The sequence below is a fragment of the Tasmannia lanceolata genome, unplaced genomic scaffold (assembly GCF_043159265.1).
Source record: "Tasmannia lanceolata isolate RefF3 unplaced genomic scaffold, GAP_Taslan_0.1 ptg000003l, whole genome shotgun sequence".
NCBI classification, from domain to species: Eukaryota; Viridiplantae; Streptophyta; class Magnoliopsida; order Canellales; family Winteraceae; genus Tasmannia; species Tasmannia lanceolata.
In genome coordinates, this window is record NW_027518680.1 from 60,786,825 (window position 1) to 60,803,606 (window position 16,782).

Genomic DNA, 16,782 nt, shown 5'->3' on the forward strand with positions numbered 1-16,782 from the left:
ATACAAGAAGACAAGCTTAATTCACAGGGTTCCAAACATGCACGAGGCATATATCCTTTTGCAATTAGGAGGTTTCTAAAGAGAACCCAACTCAAAGCACATGTTCTGTTCTTTATTTTTCTTCAGTTTTATTGACGAGAGATACGTTGTATGCTTTCTTTCAATCGATAGGTAGGAGCCCCCTAGGAACATGAGAGAAAGCCCTAGCAAAAACCCACAATCCTTTCGTTGCCCTAAATCTCTCAAAAACAGCACCTACAAGCTTTCGATAGAGAAGCACCAAAATCAATGGTTTAGCTATGGCTGGAATAAAACTGAACGTGTTCTCAACAACATCTGGCTGGTGGGAGTTACGGATTTAATCACACAGACATGACACAAGTAGATCCAAAATCTTTTTTTATCATTTCCCATTATATTCAGTAAGGCATGGAGTAACTGGTAAACTTTTCAAATAATAAGGCAATGTTTGGCTGCCATGAATTAAAAGGTGCCCAAGAGTGATAGCTGGGAATTATGGTGCCCAAGAGTGATAGCTGGGAATTATGCTCCAATCCCTTTGGCAGAATCAGCATACCTCCCTGTGAATTCATATCTGGAATCTTGATATGTCAGGTTCAGTGGTTAAGATGGTGCTACAAGTTCTATTACAAGATCTATTACAAGATCGTTAACCTTTGAATATCTGCCGTTAGTACTTGAATGCTTTTCAATTTTTATGCCAAAGCCACTTATAGTTCATTTTTTGCTTTAGCGCAATAACTGTACTCATCCTGTTTATAATTTGTGGGTGCATCCTTCATTGTGTTTTTCAGTTTATCTATGTATTTAAGTCCAAAGCCACTTATAATTCATTTTTGCCTTTTAACCCCTTCTCCTCTGTAAAACAGGAGCTCCAAAATTGCTTTTGCAAATTGCCTAGACATTCCTTAATAAAGATGACCATGAATCAAAACAATTATCAGTCTACTTTAGAGAGGTTGCAATACCATAGTTTAATATATTAGGAAATCATATAAAATCAAATGGATACAATTCACAAGTCCACAGGTCCATGGTCAAGGCTCTAGGTCAATGGTGAAGGCCTTGTTCATCAATCAGGGAGGTAAGAGATTCAATCCCAGCTTACCTGCTGGAAAAAAAGTCGACACATCCATGTATCTATCACATGTACAATACACAAGGCCTTGTTTAACAGTTCTCAGAAAGTAATTAAAAACTTTCCATTGTTCCGTCACCAAAAAAAAGAAAGAAAGAAAATAAAACAAACGCAAATGAGTGCATTTCATCCTGTTTGGTTAAGTTTTCTATTTCTCATTTGTAATGTATGCCGTGGCCGTTGTCTCTTTACCTTGTTGGAGTTGAATTCTATTTATATGCTTCAAATATTACAAATAGAAGGCTCTACTGGGCCTTGTCATAAGCAGCTATATTTTGGGGTTCACATTGAGGACTAAAAAGGCGGACAAGCAGAGCTGTCGTCGAGCTCATGGATACCGCTCCACAAGCAGCCCACCGAAGACTCCGTGGAACTGTTATTCTGGGACCTGCATAAGCATTGAAAAAAAAGGGCTAAAAAGGATAGTACAAATCAAACTGTATGATATAAGCATCTAAAGATAAGCGTTGCCATCCCTACTATATAATTGGTTCACATTATCATTGATCCTAACCATCTAACTAGAACTCTAGAAACATAGTGAAAGCTATTCCATAAATAATACAAAGCTTCGTGATATCTAAGAATATGGATTGATTAAAACCAGTTCTTAAATAAATGGAATTTATCATATTTGGAAGATGCAGTCTCTTCTCTATGTTAAAGAGTTGGGTTCTATTACCAAAATCTTCAAAAGCTCAGACCAAAACAGAGTAAGAAATAGAGTTCTGTGATGCAACTTCAATTTCATTTATCAGAAGCTCTAGTTTGGCCATCACCAGAAAGGAGAGGGATAAATTGCAATTGGCCATCACAACAAAATCCAATGCAATAAATAAAAAGCTCGAAACAGGCTCCAAATTCTTTGGTTGTAACAGTGGCTAAGGACATGTATGACATATCCCACTTGACTTGTGGCCTCTTTAGATACCTCCAAAAACTATTTGCGTATAATCTAATATGCAAATGGTTTTGAAGTTAAATATAATCATCAAGAGATCTTCATGTTCCATTTGCAAATAAGATTACCTCAAAATACATCTTAGGAAGGATACTGGTAACATCAAAAGAGGCCCTTGGTCTTTGGTGCTTTGCTGCATCAATGGTTATTCCAATTTATCATCAATTTGCTTGCGATGGTGCAGCTCTCTCTGTAGACAAATTAAGTGCAAGTATCTTTTTTATCCCATGTTTACATATGCTAATCAATATTGTACTTTCCCATTATGAAAATGGTAGAAAGAAACATCCAACTACTGTCTATGATCACAAATCTCCTCCCATTTTTCTACAAGTCTCCATGGGATAGGGCCCACATTCTTTTTTCTTTTTTTTGATATGGCCATCATTCTTGCCCAACACAAAAGATTGTAAAGAAAGCATCCATTCCAAAGGAGGTGAAAACTGTCCGTTCACAAATCTAAACTAATCTAGATGGGACTCAAAACTAATCTAAACACAAATCTACACACCATAATATGGCACTGCATATGGCTTGTGAAAACTGTCCGTTCACTTAATATTTTGTGTGTGTTAGCATCTTAGATCTGATTGAATGCTGCAATTTTTTAAAAAACTATACCATAAAATACTATATGCATCTCTAATCATAACAGCCATTCAAAAAAGTAGATGCGAAACTATCTCACCAACAGCAGGTGAAGAAAAATGTTGTTGGTTCCAAATAGTAGGTGAACAAAAAAATATATGCACCAAAGCTTCGGTGACCAATTTCCAACCTCTTCTACTGAGCTGCATCAAATGCATGATTAAAATTCATCAGTGGTACACAAAAATCTATTAGAAGTGAAACAAGATATGGCACACAGATAAAAAAAGGATGGCCAATCATTTTGCATGAGTATTAATTAAAAAGAATAGAGGGATTACTTAGTGCACTCCAACGGTGGTCCTCCTCCTCGCCAACTCTAACCTCTTCCTATACAACCTTCGTTGTAGTCATCTATATGAGAAACATATTATAAACCTTCCAATTTGGAAAAAATTATTAGAAATACATTGAGATTTAAAAACATACCTCTTCCTCGGGTATGTTTTTGCACGTGGTCGCATAATGGCCTTTTTCTCCACATTTTTTACACGTCCTTTGCTGCTTGGGTTGAGATTGAGAGGCCTCCAATGGAGATTTAAACCTTGTAGCATTTTTTGGCCGACCCTTGGTTCTCACAACTTGAGGGTCGTGAATACATATCTCGAGAGGATAGTTGGATTGTACTTGACTGCCACTGCTTTCCAAGACACTCTCCTTGTCTTTCTTTGCTTCTTCGCATTCCGCTACCCACACATTTAAGTCTTCTTCCATCTTCTTCAAAATGCTCTTCTTTCTCGGGTGTTCATCTAGTACTTTATGAACCTTTGATGTAATGCACCATCTCTCAAATGAAGTTACTTCGTCACTATCTCCTATGGTTGTAGATGCAAAACTATTCACTTGATATCTCGCCCCAATTGTCCACCTATTTAAGAGATATCGCTCAGGAATAGAACCTAAACGCCTCATATCCATTATGCGAAGTATGTGTTTACATAGAATCCCTGCGGTCTCAAACATCGCACACTCACATGTAGCATTAACACCTTCCGATACATCATATATAACCTTGTAACTCTTCCATTCCTCCTCATTACGCATTCTTACCTTGTATTCAGTGACGTTTCCATTCTCACTCTCCTTGTCCTCCCAACAATCAATACTCGCTAGAAATTGAAGTTGGAACAAGTCAAAAATTTTCCTAGTATAACACTTTGCTGCATCTGCTTCCAAGGTGCTCTTTGTCTTTAATACTGCATGTGATGATTTAGTCCTCCAATCCTCTTCAGCTTCCTTTTTCCGCCGAGCCACAAGTGCCTTTTCATATTGTACCACGAATTCTTCTAAAGTGGTACTTTGCTTAACAAATCCATCGAAGAAAGCATTAATGCTTTCGCTTCGTGCACTTGAAGTCATTCCAGCTGTAAATGTGTCTCTAAAATAAGCAGGAACCCAGTGCATTCGTAAATCCCACATCTTACATAACCAATGTCTGTCATCTAAATTATATTTCTCCACCAACGCTCCCCATTCCTTCTCACTGTCGGCTTTGTGTTTCCTATAAAACCAATGGTTGTATTCCTTATACAACTGACTAGTTGCATCTCTCATGTCTGGAACATGCTCAACTAGATGCCTACTAATGTGCCAAGAGCAAAAGCGATGGCGTGTATTTGGAAAAACATGCCTAATCGCGTTTCTCATCGCCCCATCCATATCAGTTATTATACACCCTGGAGCTTTGTCAAACATGCATTTTAACCACTGTCGAAACAACCAAGTGAATGTCTCCTCCGTCTCATCTGCTAAGAGGGCACAACCAAAAAGTGTAGACTGTCTGTGGTGGTTTACGCCGGTGAATGGTGCAAACGGCATCCTATACCTGTTCGTCTTATAAGTGACGTCAAAAACAATTACGTCGCTAAAGGTTAGGTATGCCTCTCTGGCCCTCGAATCCGCCCAAAACATCGATCTCAGGTTTCCATCAACATCTATCTCCATGGCAAACTGAAAATTCGGATCTTCCGCTCGTTTCTATTGGAATTGATTAGCTACTGTGGCAGCTTCTCGTCCCATGTTGTTAGCCCTATGTGCTCTCAAATGAGACGATACCTGATCTGGTGTGAGAGCACTAGATGAACCATCATTTGAAGCGTTAATTGCCCTTGCAATGCCAGAAGGACCAAACCCATCACTGTGCATTTTATCCATCAAGTTTTTACATAAGGCTTTCTTATGTAATGTATTATGTGAATGATGCAATCGTGTCTTCAATGGAGATGTAAGATCATGGCAATGTTCTTCCACAAAAATTCTAACTTCCCACTTATCCTCTTTTGTCAAATTGATCTCCATCTTTGCCTCGCAACCCTCTCTTGTTTCACGACGCCGCTTCACATCCATCCCAATCTGTCTCTTATCATTAGGATTTCTCAATCCCTCTTTATCACATACATAACTCTTCCTTATAGGTTCACCTGTTTTGATCGACCTATTGGTCCTGCCTTTTCGAATTCCAAAACCTGTACTCAACGCATATGAGTTATAGAATGCATAGGCATCTTCACAATTATCAAAAAGCTGGCATTCAAAAGGTTTGCTACCTAAAACACTCGCTGCATCATCCTTATTAGGCGTTTCTGAGGTACCAGTACCGCCCTCGTCATTATCAGCCCAACCTAGCGGTTCCTCTTCATCACCCATCTCTAATCTATTTCCCTCATCAACACATAACCTATCGGCTTGCGACATTGTATCATCAGCCATAATTAATCTATTTTCATCAACATCCACAATAGACAGCCCAAACGGATCCATATACTGTAAAAGAGGATCAAAAAACCTGAAGATGCAATTGATCGACCATACAAACCGAAAAAAATATCAGATCGAGATAAACATGTAACTTCAAAATTTAGAAAATTGCAAATTGATGAGATAAGTAAGTAAATAGAAACCGTAAAGATGAATCTCACACCGTAAAAGCTAAAGAGAAAATTATAACAACCTAAACATCGATAGAAACCCTAATTCATACTGGAAATAAGCATTTAAATCCCTTCAACAGTGGAAATAAAATCAAAAAAATATTAATAAACTCTTACCAGTTCAGACTATGTTGAGTAAAAAAGCTCTTCTTCCTTCTCTGTTCCTCCACAGATTTAACTACCGTAATAGAGGAACGCTACCCCTAATCCCTGCATTTTGAGGGGAAAAAGGGAAACGTAAATAAAAAGAGAGAAGAGGTTCCCACAACACCCGATTCTTCCTCTTTTACCATAAAAAAATGGGAAACGTAAATAAAAAGAGAGAAGCTCTTCTTCCTTCTCTGTTCCCACAACACCCGATTCTTCCTCTTTTACCATAAAAAAATGGAAAAAATAAAAAGAACAGAGAAGAGGTTTATAGATTTGGGTTTCTTGCTGAGAAATAAGCATTTTGGGTTTCTGCTTCACCAACATCTCCTTCACCCAAAGCCGACGATCTCCTTCACCAAGAGCAAGAAACCCAAAAACAAAGATAAACCCAAAAACCCGATTCTTCCCCTCTTTTAGCATTAAAAAATGGAAAAAAAAAGAGAACAGAGAAGGAACGACTTACCTGGTGAAGGAGATCGTCGGCTTTGGGTTGCACCCTTGTTCTTCTTCGACGGTCTACCTCGAACTGTGAAGGAGATGCGAGGAGACGAGAGTTCGTACAAAACCCGAGCCGGCTTCGATATTGTTTGAGCACAATCGGGTTTTTGCCGTTTTCTCAGACAGATTAGGAGATGCAAGGAGATGAGGTTTGATCGAAACCAGAGAAGGTAATCAGAGAAGAGAAAAGGTTTACAGATTTGGGCTTCTTCCTCAGATGCCCTAGATTTTGGGTTTTCCTCGTTTTTGTTCTCTGTTCGTGTTTGGGTTTGGGCGTGAGAAACCCTTTCGTTTTTTTAATGGATGGCTTAGATGCGTTTTGATCTAAGGGTTGATGTTAAGCCACATCTCACACATCACTAATGTTTAGAGAATTCTCTACACATATGTGTAGGAACCGTTTTCTCTCTATATATATATATATATATATATATATATATATATATATATATTTTCTGAATGTTTGAAGGCCGCTTTCATAGGCCTGTTCGCAGTACTATGAGAAATCTATGATGCTATAATAAAGGAGCTTGTACTTACACATGCCGACCTCTAAAAAATGAATATGTGGGCATAGAGACACTGATTTTAAAGTTAATATTTAAGAGAAATTATATGATGGACCATATAAACAAGTATCCATCATCCCATCCTTGATAACAACAGCTCACTTTTTTAGGAGCTGCTGTTGGATCAAATATCAAGGGTGGTACTTCCGTCGTACCACCTTTACGTGTTTATACAACCTTTCATCATATAATTCCTCACTATTTAAATAGGTTCAAAATGTTTGATATCAGTAGCTTTTAAACATTAAAACGGCGACATAACTTTGAATTCTATGCCCAGCATTGCATCAACCAAGAATCAAATAGAATGTTGAACATTAATATTATTTTATTTGGAAATTCAAAGTATTCACAGATTTTAGCACTAACAGCATGATACTAATGTTGCACAGCCCATGTTTTATAACTAAAATCATATTTGTCCACATTACTCAAAGTGTCACATAAACATAAAATTTGCCCGAATTGAAATGAATTACACTTTCATGATTGTTAATGGTTTTAATGATAATCTTTTACCATCTATAGCTGGAGATGAGTTTGAACTGTAGGTAAATTAATAAGGTCGGATTCTTGCAAAAATATGACAGGGGGGAATGCTTAAGGTCGGATTCTTGCAAAGCAACACTCCCATGTGCAAATATATGACAGTTGGGAATGCTTAAGGTCAGATTCTTGCAAAGCAACACTCCCATGTGCAAATGGGGACATTGTAGACACATCACCAACCGGACCCATGATCCCTAGCATACAAATTCAAACACTTTATACCATGCAAATGTTTCAATTACCATATAATTTTAACTGGTCACCTAACAATTTGCCACATCATGGAAAAAGCTTACTTGCTGAAAAATTTGAAGTAAAATGTTAACCGGCCATCATATAAAGTGATAGTAACATACTTGAGACAATTCCTCCAGAAGGAGAGAAGGACTGCACCATACTTTCATGAAAGGTATAGAGAACACCATAGGAATAGAAAATTTAAAAAAAAAACCAAATCATGATGCTAAAATTCAAAAAAGAACGAGAAAGAAAGGTTTGAACAGATGCGTATCTAGAAATGAAACACACGAGCGTGTGAACTCAGAGATAGAGAGCTTGAAAGAAAGAAACAGAGAAAGAGATCGAGATAGAGAGCTTGAGAGAGAGAGAGAGAGCTTGAGAGAGAGAGAGAGAGAGTCCCAAACGAACGGGGCCATGGTATCAAATTCAAAATTTCAGAAAGGAAAACATAGAAAGAAATTAAAACAATCCCAACTAATGGGACATTCAAAACCCAATAAATTAAAACATTACTCAATAAACTTGGTGAGATTCCTATAAAGCCCATCAAACTACAGGTTTTATTTTCAGTCTATGCATGAACACCCAAACTAAAAAATGTCTGACAAATAAACAAACAGAATATAAGTTGAAGATAACAGAAATAGGAGATTTTTGCATACCAATTCGGCAATTCCAAATAAACCCCACCATGCTTAACCCTATGGATGGTTATCTCCCTCAAGGGTCTTTTCTTCATCTTGGCCCCACCCACCACCAGATTATGCATATCATAAATGTAGATGTACAATTAGATAGCATCTTGAATACACTTATAGATGACCAATTACTCAGGAGACAAAAGATCATATCAATAGTGTTGCCACATCCTAATAAATAGAAAGAAAGAGGCAACAAATAACAAAAAGAACTCACGATTTCCATTATGTAGATCCAAAGGATCACTTTTCTCTTGATCCAAAGCTCTCCCATGACCTCTAGTATCCTGTGCAAAGCAAAACCCAAAAGGGGTCTGAAGTAGGGAGAAGAGGGAAACCCATGTAGTCTTGCCTGTACCTAAATTCATTGCTTCCATGAGGGAAAAAAATAGAAACCCTGGATGAAAACCCCAAATCAAATAAACTATAGAAGCATAGAAGGAAAGAGGCAACAAATAACCAAAAAACAAAAAAAAACTCACGATTTCCATTATGTGGATCTAAAGGATCATTCTTCTCTTGATCCAATGCCCTCCCAGGAGTTGTAGTATCCTGTACAAAACGCAAAGGGATCTAAAGGATCATTTTTCTCTTTATCCAAACCATCCTGTTTCCACACCGTGAGCCCATACCACCGTGACCTCTACCAACGTCACCTTATACACCTTTCAAGATTTTAAAACATATTTGAATGGCCATATGAATGACTCCACAAATTTGTGTCTTTTGTCATTCATCTTGAGAGGTCATAATGAGTGTCTCTACAAAATTCGCAAATAAATTCACAGGGTTGTCCATTGAGAATGGCATAAGATGCTCCTCTCAAGATTTTATAAATTATTTGAAAAGTTGTGGTGTCACTCCTATGACTTAGGGCCAACCCTTAACAAGAAAGAGTTTTTTTGTTTCTTTTTTGTTTTTTTAACAAGAAAGACTGTCTCCATCTAGTATAAGTGTTTGCTTCTAGAGAGAGTGGAAACCTCTCCCTAGATACACACTTTTTGAGGCAAAGATTTGTGACTATGCTAAAGAGGGAGTTGGTAGACTTGTTTTTGCATTTGGGCATGCTGGCAAGATGATCTATAAGAGGGATTTAACAGAAAGCTTCTGGAATTGAACTTGGCAGAAAAACAGGTAGGTAATGATGTAGGCAAAAACAGGTTCAATTTTTGGAGGATTTAAACTCAGGCTCAACCTAGACCAGTGTTACCGGTGTCGCTTACACCCCCCCACATGCCCTCCCCCTGTATCGACCAACGATCTGCATCGCATGACCCACACGGTTTATTTGTGACCTGGGTCGTTAAAAATGGCGATCCAGGTCGTATGACTAAAAAATGCTTCGTTTGCAACCTTGTAGCACTGTTAGTCTCCTAAGCCTTGTAATTTGAAGGGTAAGTAAGGTATTAACAGTTAACTTGAAGGTCTTTGGTGCTCACCGGTGTCTTGTCAATATATCATAGTGTGTAAACCTTGTGTGACGACTCGCAAGAGAGAAAGAGAGATGAATGTCAACATAAGCTGATATCATGCGTCCAAGTGCTCTTTTAGTCTCCAAAATGGAAGAGCTATTTTTGCCCTTTGAGAGAGACATCAACACGGGTTTTTATCTCCAAGTGCTCCAGTTACAATTTACACACGGATATCATGCTTCCTCTAGTGTATTACACTCTTAAAATTTTGGTATTTCCCTTGTTCAAGCTAACCAAACTTGTCAGTTGATTATTATATCATATTCTTTTCTCATAAAGTTTGCTCATTTGACATTTTTTATTAGTTTACAATCCCCTAATGCCCTATTTGTTTTAGATTTTGAAAATTGATTTTAATCCCAAATCGACCCAGGACCACAAAGAGTGAACCAAGCCTACCCTCATTATACCCCGTACCTATTCCCGTACTGCGTACCGGAATGAACCGCGTTCCAAGTAACACATTATCTCTTTTAAAAAGAATTATCTTTCTTCTTAATAAAGCATTATCTCTTTCAAAAAAACAGAAATGCATATTGCAATTTCAGCCGTGTTGATGCCTACCTTTAGTCATGATTCATCATACATTGCATGGATAAATTTCCCAATCAAAGCTATTGCATTGGGGGCTTTTTTCTTCTCTAATTGAATTATAAATTGCAACTCCAACACTTGCCATTGTGAGTTTCACTATAACCAGTGTCTTTCTTAAAAGAAACAGGAGGGCAGCTTTCCTAGAAACCGCTCCCTTTGACGGATCCAAGCAATAGTCCAGTAATGAAAAAATTTACCCTTTTGAAATCACAATTCCATACAGTGAGAAATGACATAAATCACTAAAAATTTAACAGTATATTCATTTCTTCGTCAAAAACCTTGATTGTGTATCTTGTAAAGTTTATCAACAGTCCTTGTTTTATTCTGCAATCTCATGTTGGCAAGTACTCCATTGTGAAGCTATGTATTACAGACTGTCAACTGTATATGTCACGAAGCTCATAACTTTGTCTTTGATTATTTTGTACATTTCTCATTATTTTGGTCAATTTAAGTTTTTCAACTGTTATCTTTCCGGTCGTTCAAAAGCAGCACCAACTTCTTGTTACTCTGCTTCTATGTAATGCTTGTGCCATGGAGGTATGTTCTGATCGAAGTTCTTCTACTTCATCAGTAATAGTTTGCCTTAGGTTTATTAATGTAAATAGTAAGTATGTTAATCCTAATAAAAAAGAATGTGCTATTGTATCTGTGTGCTTAGCACTGTCCCTAACTTTTCATCTTGTATACATTGTCATTATATAGTAATCATATTTTGGCAACATAACTTTATAGGTTAGTGGTTCATATCTTTCTTGAACTTTTTGTAGGCTCAATATACTTATAATTCCTATATGGGGGATTATCTATACTCCTCTCCCTCGTCTATTGTAACATGATACACATGTGCTACAACCTTACCTTTAATTTTAACTGCATTAATGTTCAAAATAATTATTAGAAAGCTGAACTGGAATATAGATTTTATAAAACTAGAAATTATACTTACTTTTAGTAGTACACTTTCTCCTATTAGGTGGGGAAGTAGATCCAAAACTACTACCAACCAATTGGGATGGTGGTCAAAGTGGTACATCAGTTGAACGAACAAGAAATGATTGAATAGCAATGAAATCAAACACCATGCCATTGTTATCCAGACTGCTACGATCAACAAGAAGAAAATAATCTTCTTTTTCAGCTATCCAATTATTGTTAGAATCAATATGGTCTGCCAAGATTGGATCAATGTTCTGCATCTTCTTTCTTACAGCTTCATGTTGTACATAATATAGATTAGAGCATTTTAACTTTTCTTGTTGTAGTCACTCCTATTTTCCTTATGGATCTATCATTGACAGATGTAAGCAATTTCAGAGACTAAGGAAAAATAAAAACTAGATTCCGAAACTTATGCACTTCTAGCAATCCCTTAAAAGACCTAAATATATCATAAACAACTAAAGATTTCCACCATTGTAAGAGTCAAAGGAACATGTTTTTAACTCATCTTCCCATCATCCATTCAAGCATAAACAAGATTAATGAGAACAAAATGAACATAAGCAATTATAGAGCATTACAGTCAAAGAGAAAACACAAAGATTAACACATGCTAAGCAAGATAGCTCCATGGATTTTAGCAGCAAATTCCATTCAACAGAGTGTGTGAAGATTGATCCAAGATCATTCAAAGTCTCATTACAGAGGCATTTCATCAAATAGGGACTTGTCTTTTACCTCGTTGCCCAGCAAAAATGCCGTGCTCTTCTTCAAAGGATGATGATTCACACCAACAGCTCCGACACCACAAATATCACAATCTCTCTCCTAAAATAAGAGCAGAAGAAGAAATTAACAAAGAGGGATATAGTCAAAAGGAAAAATAAGGAAAGAACAAGAGAAACCCTAGGTTAGATCTCAATTGAAAGCCCAAGCCATACCCAAATCACCACCTTAACCCCACGGAAACCCTAACCCAAACTCAGAGCCAACCCAAATCCCCACCGAACAAAGCTGAAGAGAAAACTCAAAACCAAAAAAACCCAAACCAACGTAAATCAAAGAAGAGAGAGAATGATTGACACCAAAAAGATGATGTTTACCTTGAAAGTGTTTTGCTTCAACTTCAACTCGATCAAAATCACAGATTCAATTAATCATCCATTAAAGTTGCAGAGAAAGCTTCCTTTCCAATCACTTCTAGCCACGAGAAAAATCCTATTTTTGAGAGGCTTTGAGCGTGAGCAAACAACGAAATAAGGGTGGAAAAGAACCCTATAACCCTAATCGAGAGGGCTTTGAGCGTGAAGGCGGGAAAACAACTCTAATTTCGACTAACCTAATAGAGGGAAAATGAAAAATCTGGAATATGAGGGGACTTTTGCGCGGGAGAGAAAAGGGAAACCTAGCGCGACTTATTTTTTTTCAACTCTCATATTCAGCGACACACATGAACGTCGGTTAATATAAACGCCATTATCAAATTAATTAGCGACGTTTTATTTATAAAACATCGGTCAATATTCACTTTTAGTGACTTTCCTAAAACGTCGGTAAATAAATAAGGCTATTTTTTGGGCGGGGTATGTTACTGGCGCGGAAATAACCCTTTCACCGTCGTTCTATTTATTAGCGTTGGTGCATATATAATATTAGGGTTGTTTCTTGTGAACGTCGGTAACAGAACGTCGGTAAAAACAACTTTTCTTGTAGTGGTGCCGAGTATATATTTTCCGATAGAGAAATCAAGCAACAGTGCTGTACCGTGCAAATGAGCTTCTGTATCAATAGGTGCCCATAGCAAAAATTCCATGCGATCTGCAGAAAAGGAAATATATTGCTGCTCATAAAAAACACATTTAGATTGGCATTTTAGGAAGTCTTGCATAGTATTATTATATATCTTAACTTGCTATTTTTTTTTTTGAAGAATTCTACTAATCTGATAAGAGCTTTTAGGAGGAGAATAAATCTTTGCTGATTTTTTGCCAATTATTATTATTAGACATCTTAACCTGCTATTTTTTGGAAGTATTCTACTAATCTGATTAGAGCATTTAGGAGGAGTTAATTATCGTTAGAGAGAAAGGAGATAGGTAAAAACGGCGTATAGAAGGGGTGCCATGTGGCGAACCACGTTGTCTAGGATTCTGTTTTACATATATAATATTATATTATATGGTTATATGATATGATAGATAGATAGATAGTACATACTAGATAGATAGATAGATTTTCATTTTTTTGGGGGAAGTGATATTTACGCCCCTTTTGATCACCAGGGACGCCCATGGTCAGTATATCAATGACAAAAATGAAGCTAATGTACTTGATGTCAGAAGTGGCTTTGATTGCAAAGTACACTGGCAATGGGTGTCCCTGGTGATCAAAAGGGGCGTAAATATCATTTCCCTTTTTTCCTTGGATTTTAGGAAGGAAAATGTTATTAGCACTTACTGTATCTTGATGAGAGCACTCCTCACTTTATTCAAAGTACGGTATAGCCCGCACCATATGATGATCCAAACCGTCCTTTAAATGGGCCACAGCCTAAATAGGTTGTGCCCCAAAAATCATTTCCATAGGTTGATCCTAACCCTCCGATCCAAATGTTAGAGGGTTGATCCTAACCCTCTATAGATCGGAAGGTTAGGATCAACCTATGGAAACCAAAAAATCACTTCCATAGGTTGATCCTAACCCTCCGATCCGAATGTTAGCACCACAGGAGATATGTGTGTGTTCTTCATTGGAACTCTCTCAAACATAAAATTCCCTTATGCGAGTGGAGAATTGGGATGCGATGGAGACATTCTGGCAGCAGTGTCTATTCAAGAGAAAAGTATGGAATGTGGGTACAGGCTTCGAGAATCCACGAATTGCGGGTACTTTTCAAAACAAGCATCAAACACGGATGATTCTTCAAAATCGGGTGGTAAAAAGACCCTGATACCCTTCTGACATCGACAGAGTCCTCATATGTTGCCCTTACTGACAAATTCACAACCCAAAGTCAATCATTATCTTTTCTCACTTCTCTTTTGGCTTAGAACGGTAATGTTATTGAATAAGTCTTTTTTGGCTTAGAATCTTTTCTCACTTCTCTTTTGGCTTAGAACGGTAACGTTAATGAATACGTCTCTTTTGGTTTAGAATCTTTTCTCATTGCTCTTTTGGCTTAGAACAGTAACTGTAAGCCCAAGGGTCCCCATAGGTTAATCATTCACCTTACCTTCTTGTTTTGATGCTAGCAAACTAAATTGATTAGCATTTATGGACTGATGTGTTGCTTTGAGGTGTTGTGTTGTATACAGGAATTTCATGTCATAATCGCTATTACACAACTCTTCACAACACATGGCTTGTGGATCAAGGAACAAAGGAACAAAGAGCTTGCACCTACATTGGAGTCATCACCATTTGGAGATGATCAAGTCAAGGAGCTCATCATGAAGATCCCACAAGTTCCCCAGCAAGTGTCAAGAAGGAGCTTGGAGATGAACTAGCCATTGGTGACACCTCATGTACCTCAACATGCATTGAAGATTGGAGGACAAGTCACACGAGTCAAGACAAGGTCAAGAAGTTCACTCATAAGCTGAAGAAATCCAAGAAAGTGCAAAAAAATCCTACACATGTTAAGAAGACTCATGGTATTCATTTTTAGAATGTATTTTAGAGTCCTTTTGATTTTTATGTCTAAATGCACTTTCAAAAGGTTTTCAAATGGTTTTTATACTTAACATTTTACATCTTTAAAAACCATCAATACACCTAAAAATGTATTTGAAAACCTTGGACTTAAGCCCAAAGACCATGGCCCAAAGCCCCTGATCTTTTAAAGTAAAAATAGAATTTTATACAGGGCCGGTCGACCGGGCTAGGCCAGGCGACCGTGGGATGGTACCTGGAATTCCAGGACATCTCGAAATTTATCTGGCCGGTCGACCGGGTCAAGCCGGGCGACCGCGGAATGGGTTCTGTTGAAACATAACCATTCTGTCATAGGTTTAGGAGGGCAACCGCCGTGGGTCGGTCGACCACATATACGTTTTTGAGCCGAATTTTTGAGCTAACAGGTTAGCCTCGCCGGACGACCGCCATGGTAAGAAATTTGAAAATATAAAAGGGCGCCCGATAGGGGCTGGCGACCGTTGTGGCTCGGTCGACCGCTGCAGCCGAGCAAACTAACCGTTGGGGCGTTTTCTACTTGACTTTTTCAAGCCAGTTAATTACCGTTTTACCCCAAACGGTCATATTTTCAAATACATTATATATACATGATTTAAACCTATCTCTATAAGCTTTTGGACATTTTACAAAGATAAAATCCCATTTTCCTTGAGCAAAAACTTTCTTATTAAAGGCTAAACCTCTTTGAACTTGATTTTTACATTCTATCAAGAGAAACTCCATAGGTTTTACATTTTATCTTTCTTGGAGTGTTTGTGAGCTATCAAATTTGTAATCCGCCTATCTAAGAGGCAAGAGAGTTTTTCATTTTATTTTTTTCATTGTATTTGAGGGTCTCCTCTTCGGCCCGGCAACAAAGGTGAAGACATTGTGAGGGTCTCCTCTTGGGCTCGGTAACAAAGGTGAAGACGTTGTGAGGGTCTACTCTTCGGCTTGTTTAGAAAGGTGAAGACGTTGTAAGAGAGAGTGTGCCATCATCAAGGCTTCGTGCGAAAAATGGTTTGTTCCCTTTGGAGTTGGAGGAGTCGGGTGTATGGCTTCGAGATTCGCCCTTTGAAGAATCTCATTGTTTTAATGGAGCGCCCCAAGGAGGTAAACTTGGAAGAGTGGAGTAGGTCTTGTGATTGACCGAACCACTATAAATCTTGTGCCTTGTGGATGCTTTCTCTCCTCCCTCTCTTTGCACTTTGTGGTGATTGGTAAACTCTACCATTTTTTGTACTTATGTTTTATTAAAACAAGGGTTAGGGCAAATAGTAATATCTAAACCCTAAATGTCATTATCTTGAATATTTGAACAAGGGTTAGATTAATAAGTGCTTAATTAGTAAATTAATTTTAATTACTCATTTAATTAAGCCTAAAATTTTTAATTGACCAATTCACCCCCTTCCCTCTTGGATTGTCACACCTGTATTTCATTTGGTATAAAAGCTTAGGCTCTTAAAGAGATTTTTAAATTTAAAATCTACAAGAGAAAGATCCATGACAATCCAAATGTATTTTTAGAGAGGTCGATTCTCCCTAATTCCTCAATTTCTTGATGGAACGAATTATAAAGCTTGGAAAGTGCAAATGTTTGCCTATCTCAAATACATAGATTATGACATCTTAGATGTCATTGAAATGAAATTTTCTATTCCAAGAAAAAATACTAAAAATTATTTAAAATTATT

General features: G+C 37.6%; 1 protein-coding gene across 1 annotated transcript; it reads right to left on the reverse strand.

The window, feature by feature from the left end:
* Window positions 1-1,359: 1,359 nt before the first annotated feature.
* LOC143863954 (protein FAR1-RELATED SEQUENCE 5-like) lies at window positions 1,360-5,568 on the reverse strand. Its single transcript, XM_077374766.1, has 3 exons — window positions 3,198-5,568; window positions 2,809-3,122; window positions 1,360-1,547 (listed from the first exon to the last, which is right to left on the reverse strand). The coding sequence occupies exons 1-2, from the start codon at window positions 4,710-4,712 to the stop codon at window positions 3,099-3,101; spliced, it is 1,539 nt and encodes a 512-aa protein (XP_077230881.1). The 5' UTR covers window positions 4,713-5,568; the 3' UTR covers window positions 1,360-1,547; window positions 2,809-3,098.
* Between the last annotated feature and the right edge of the window lie 11,214 nt (window positions 5,569-16,782).

Bases quoted from the DNA above. Each gene is read 5' to 3' on its own strand.
- LOC143863954 (XM_077374766.1), bottom strand. From the start codon at position 4,712: ATGGAGATAGATGTTGATGGAAACCTGAGATCGATGTTTTGGGCGGAT. The intron at 3,123-3,197 runs GTATGTTTTTAA...TTTCTCATATAG, and splicing joins AAAACATACCCGAGGAAGAG to ATGACTACAACGAAGGTTGT.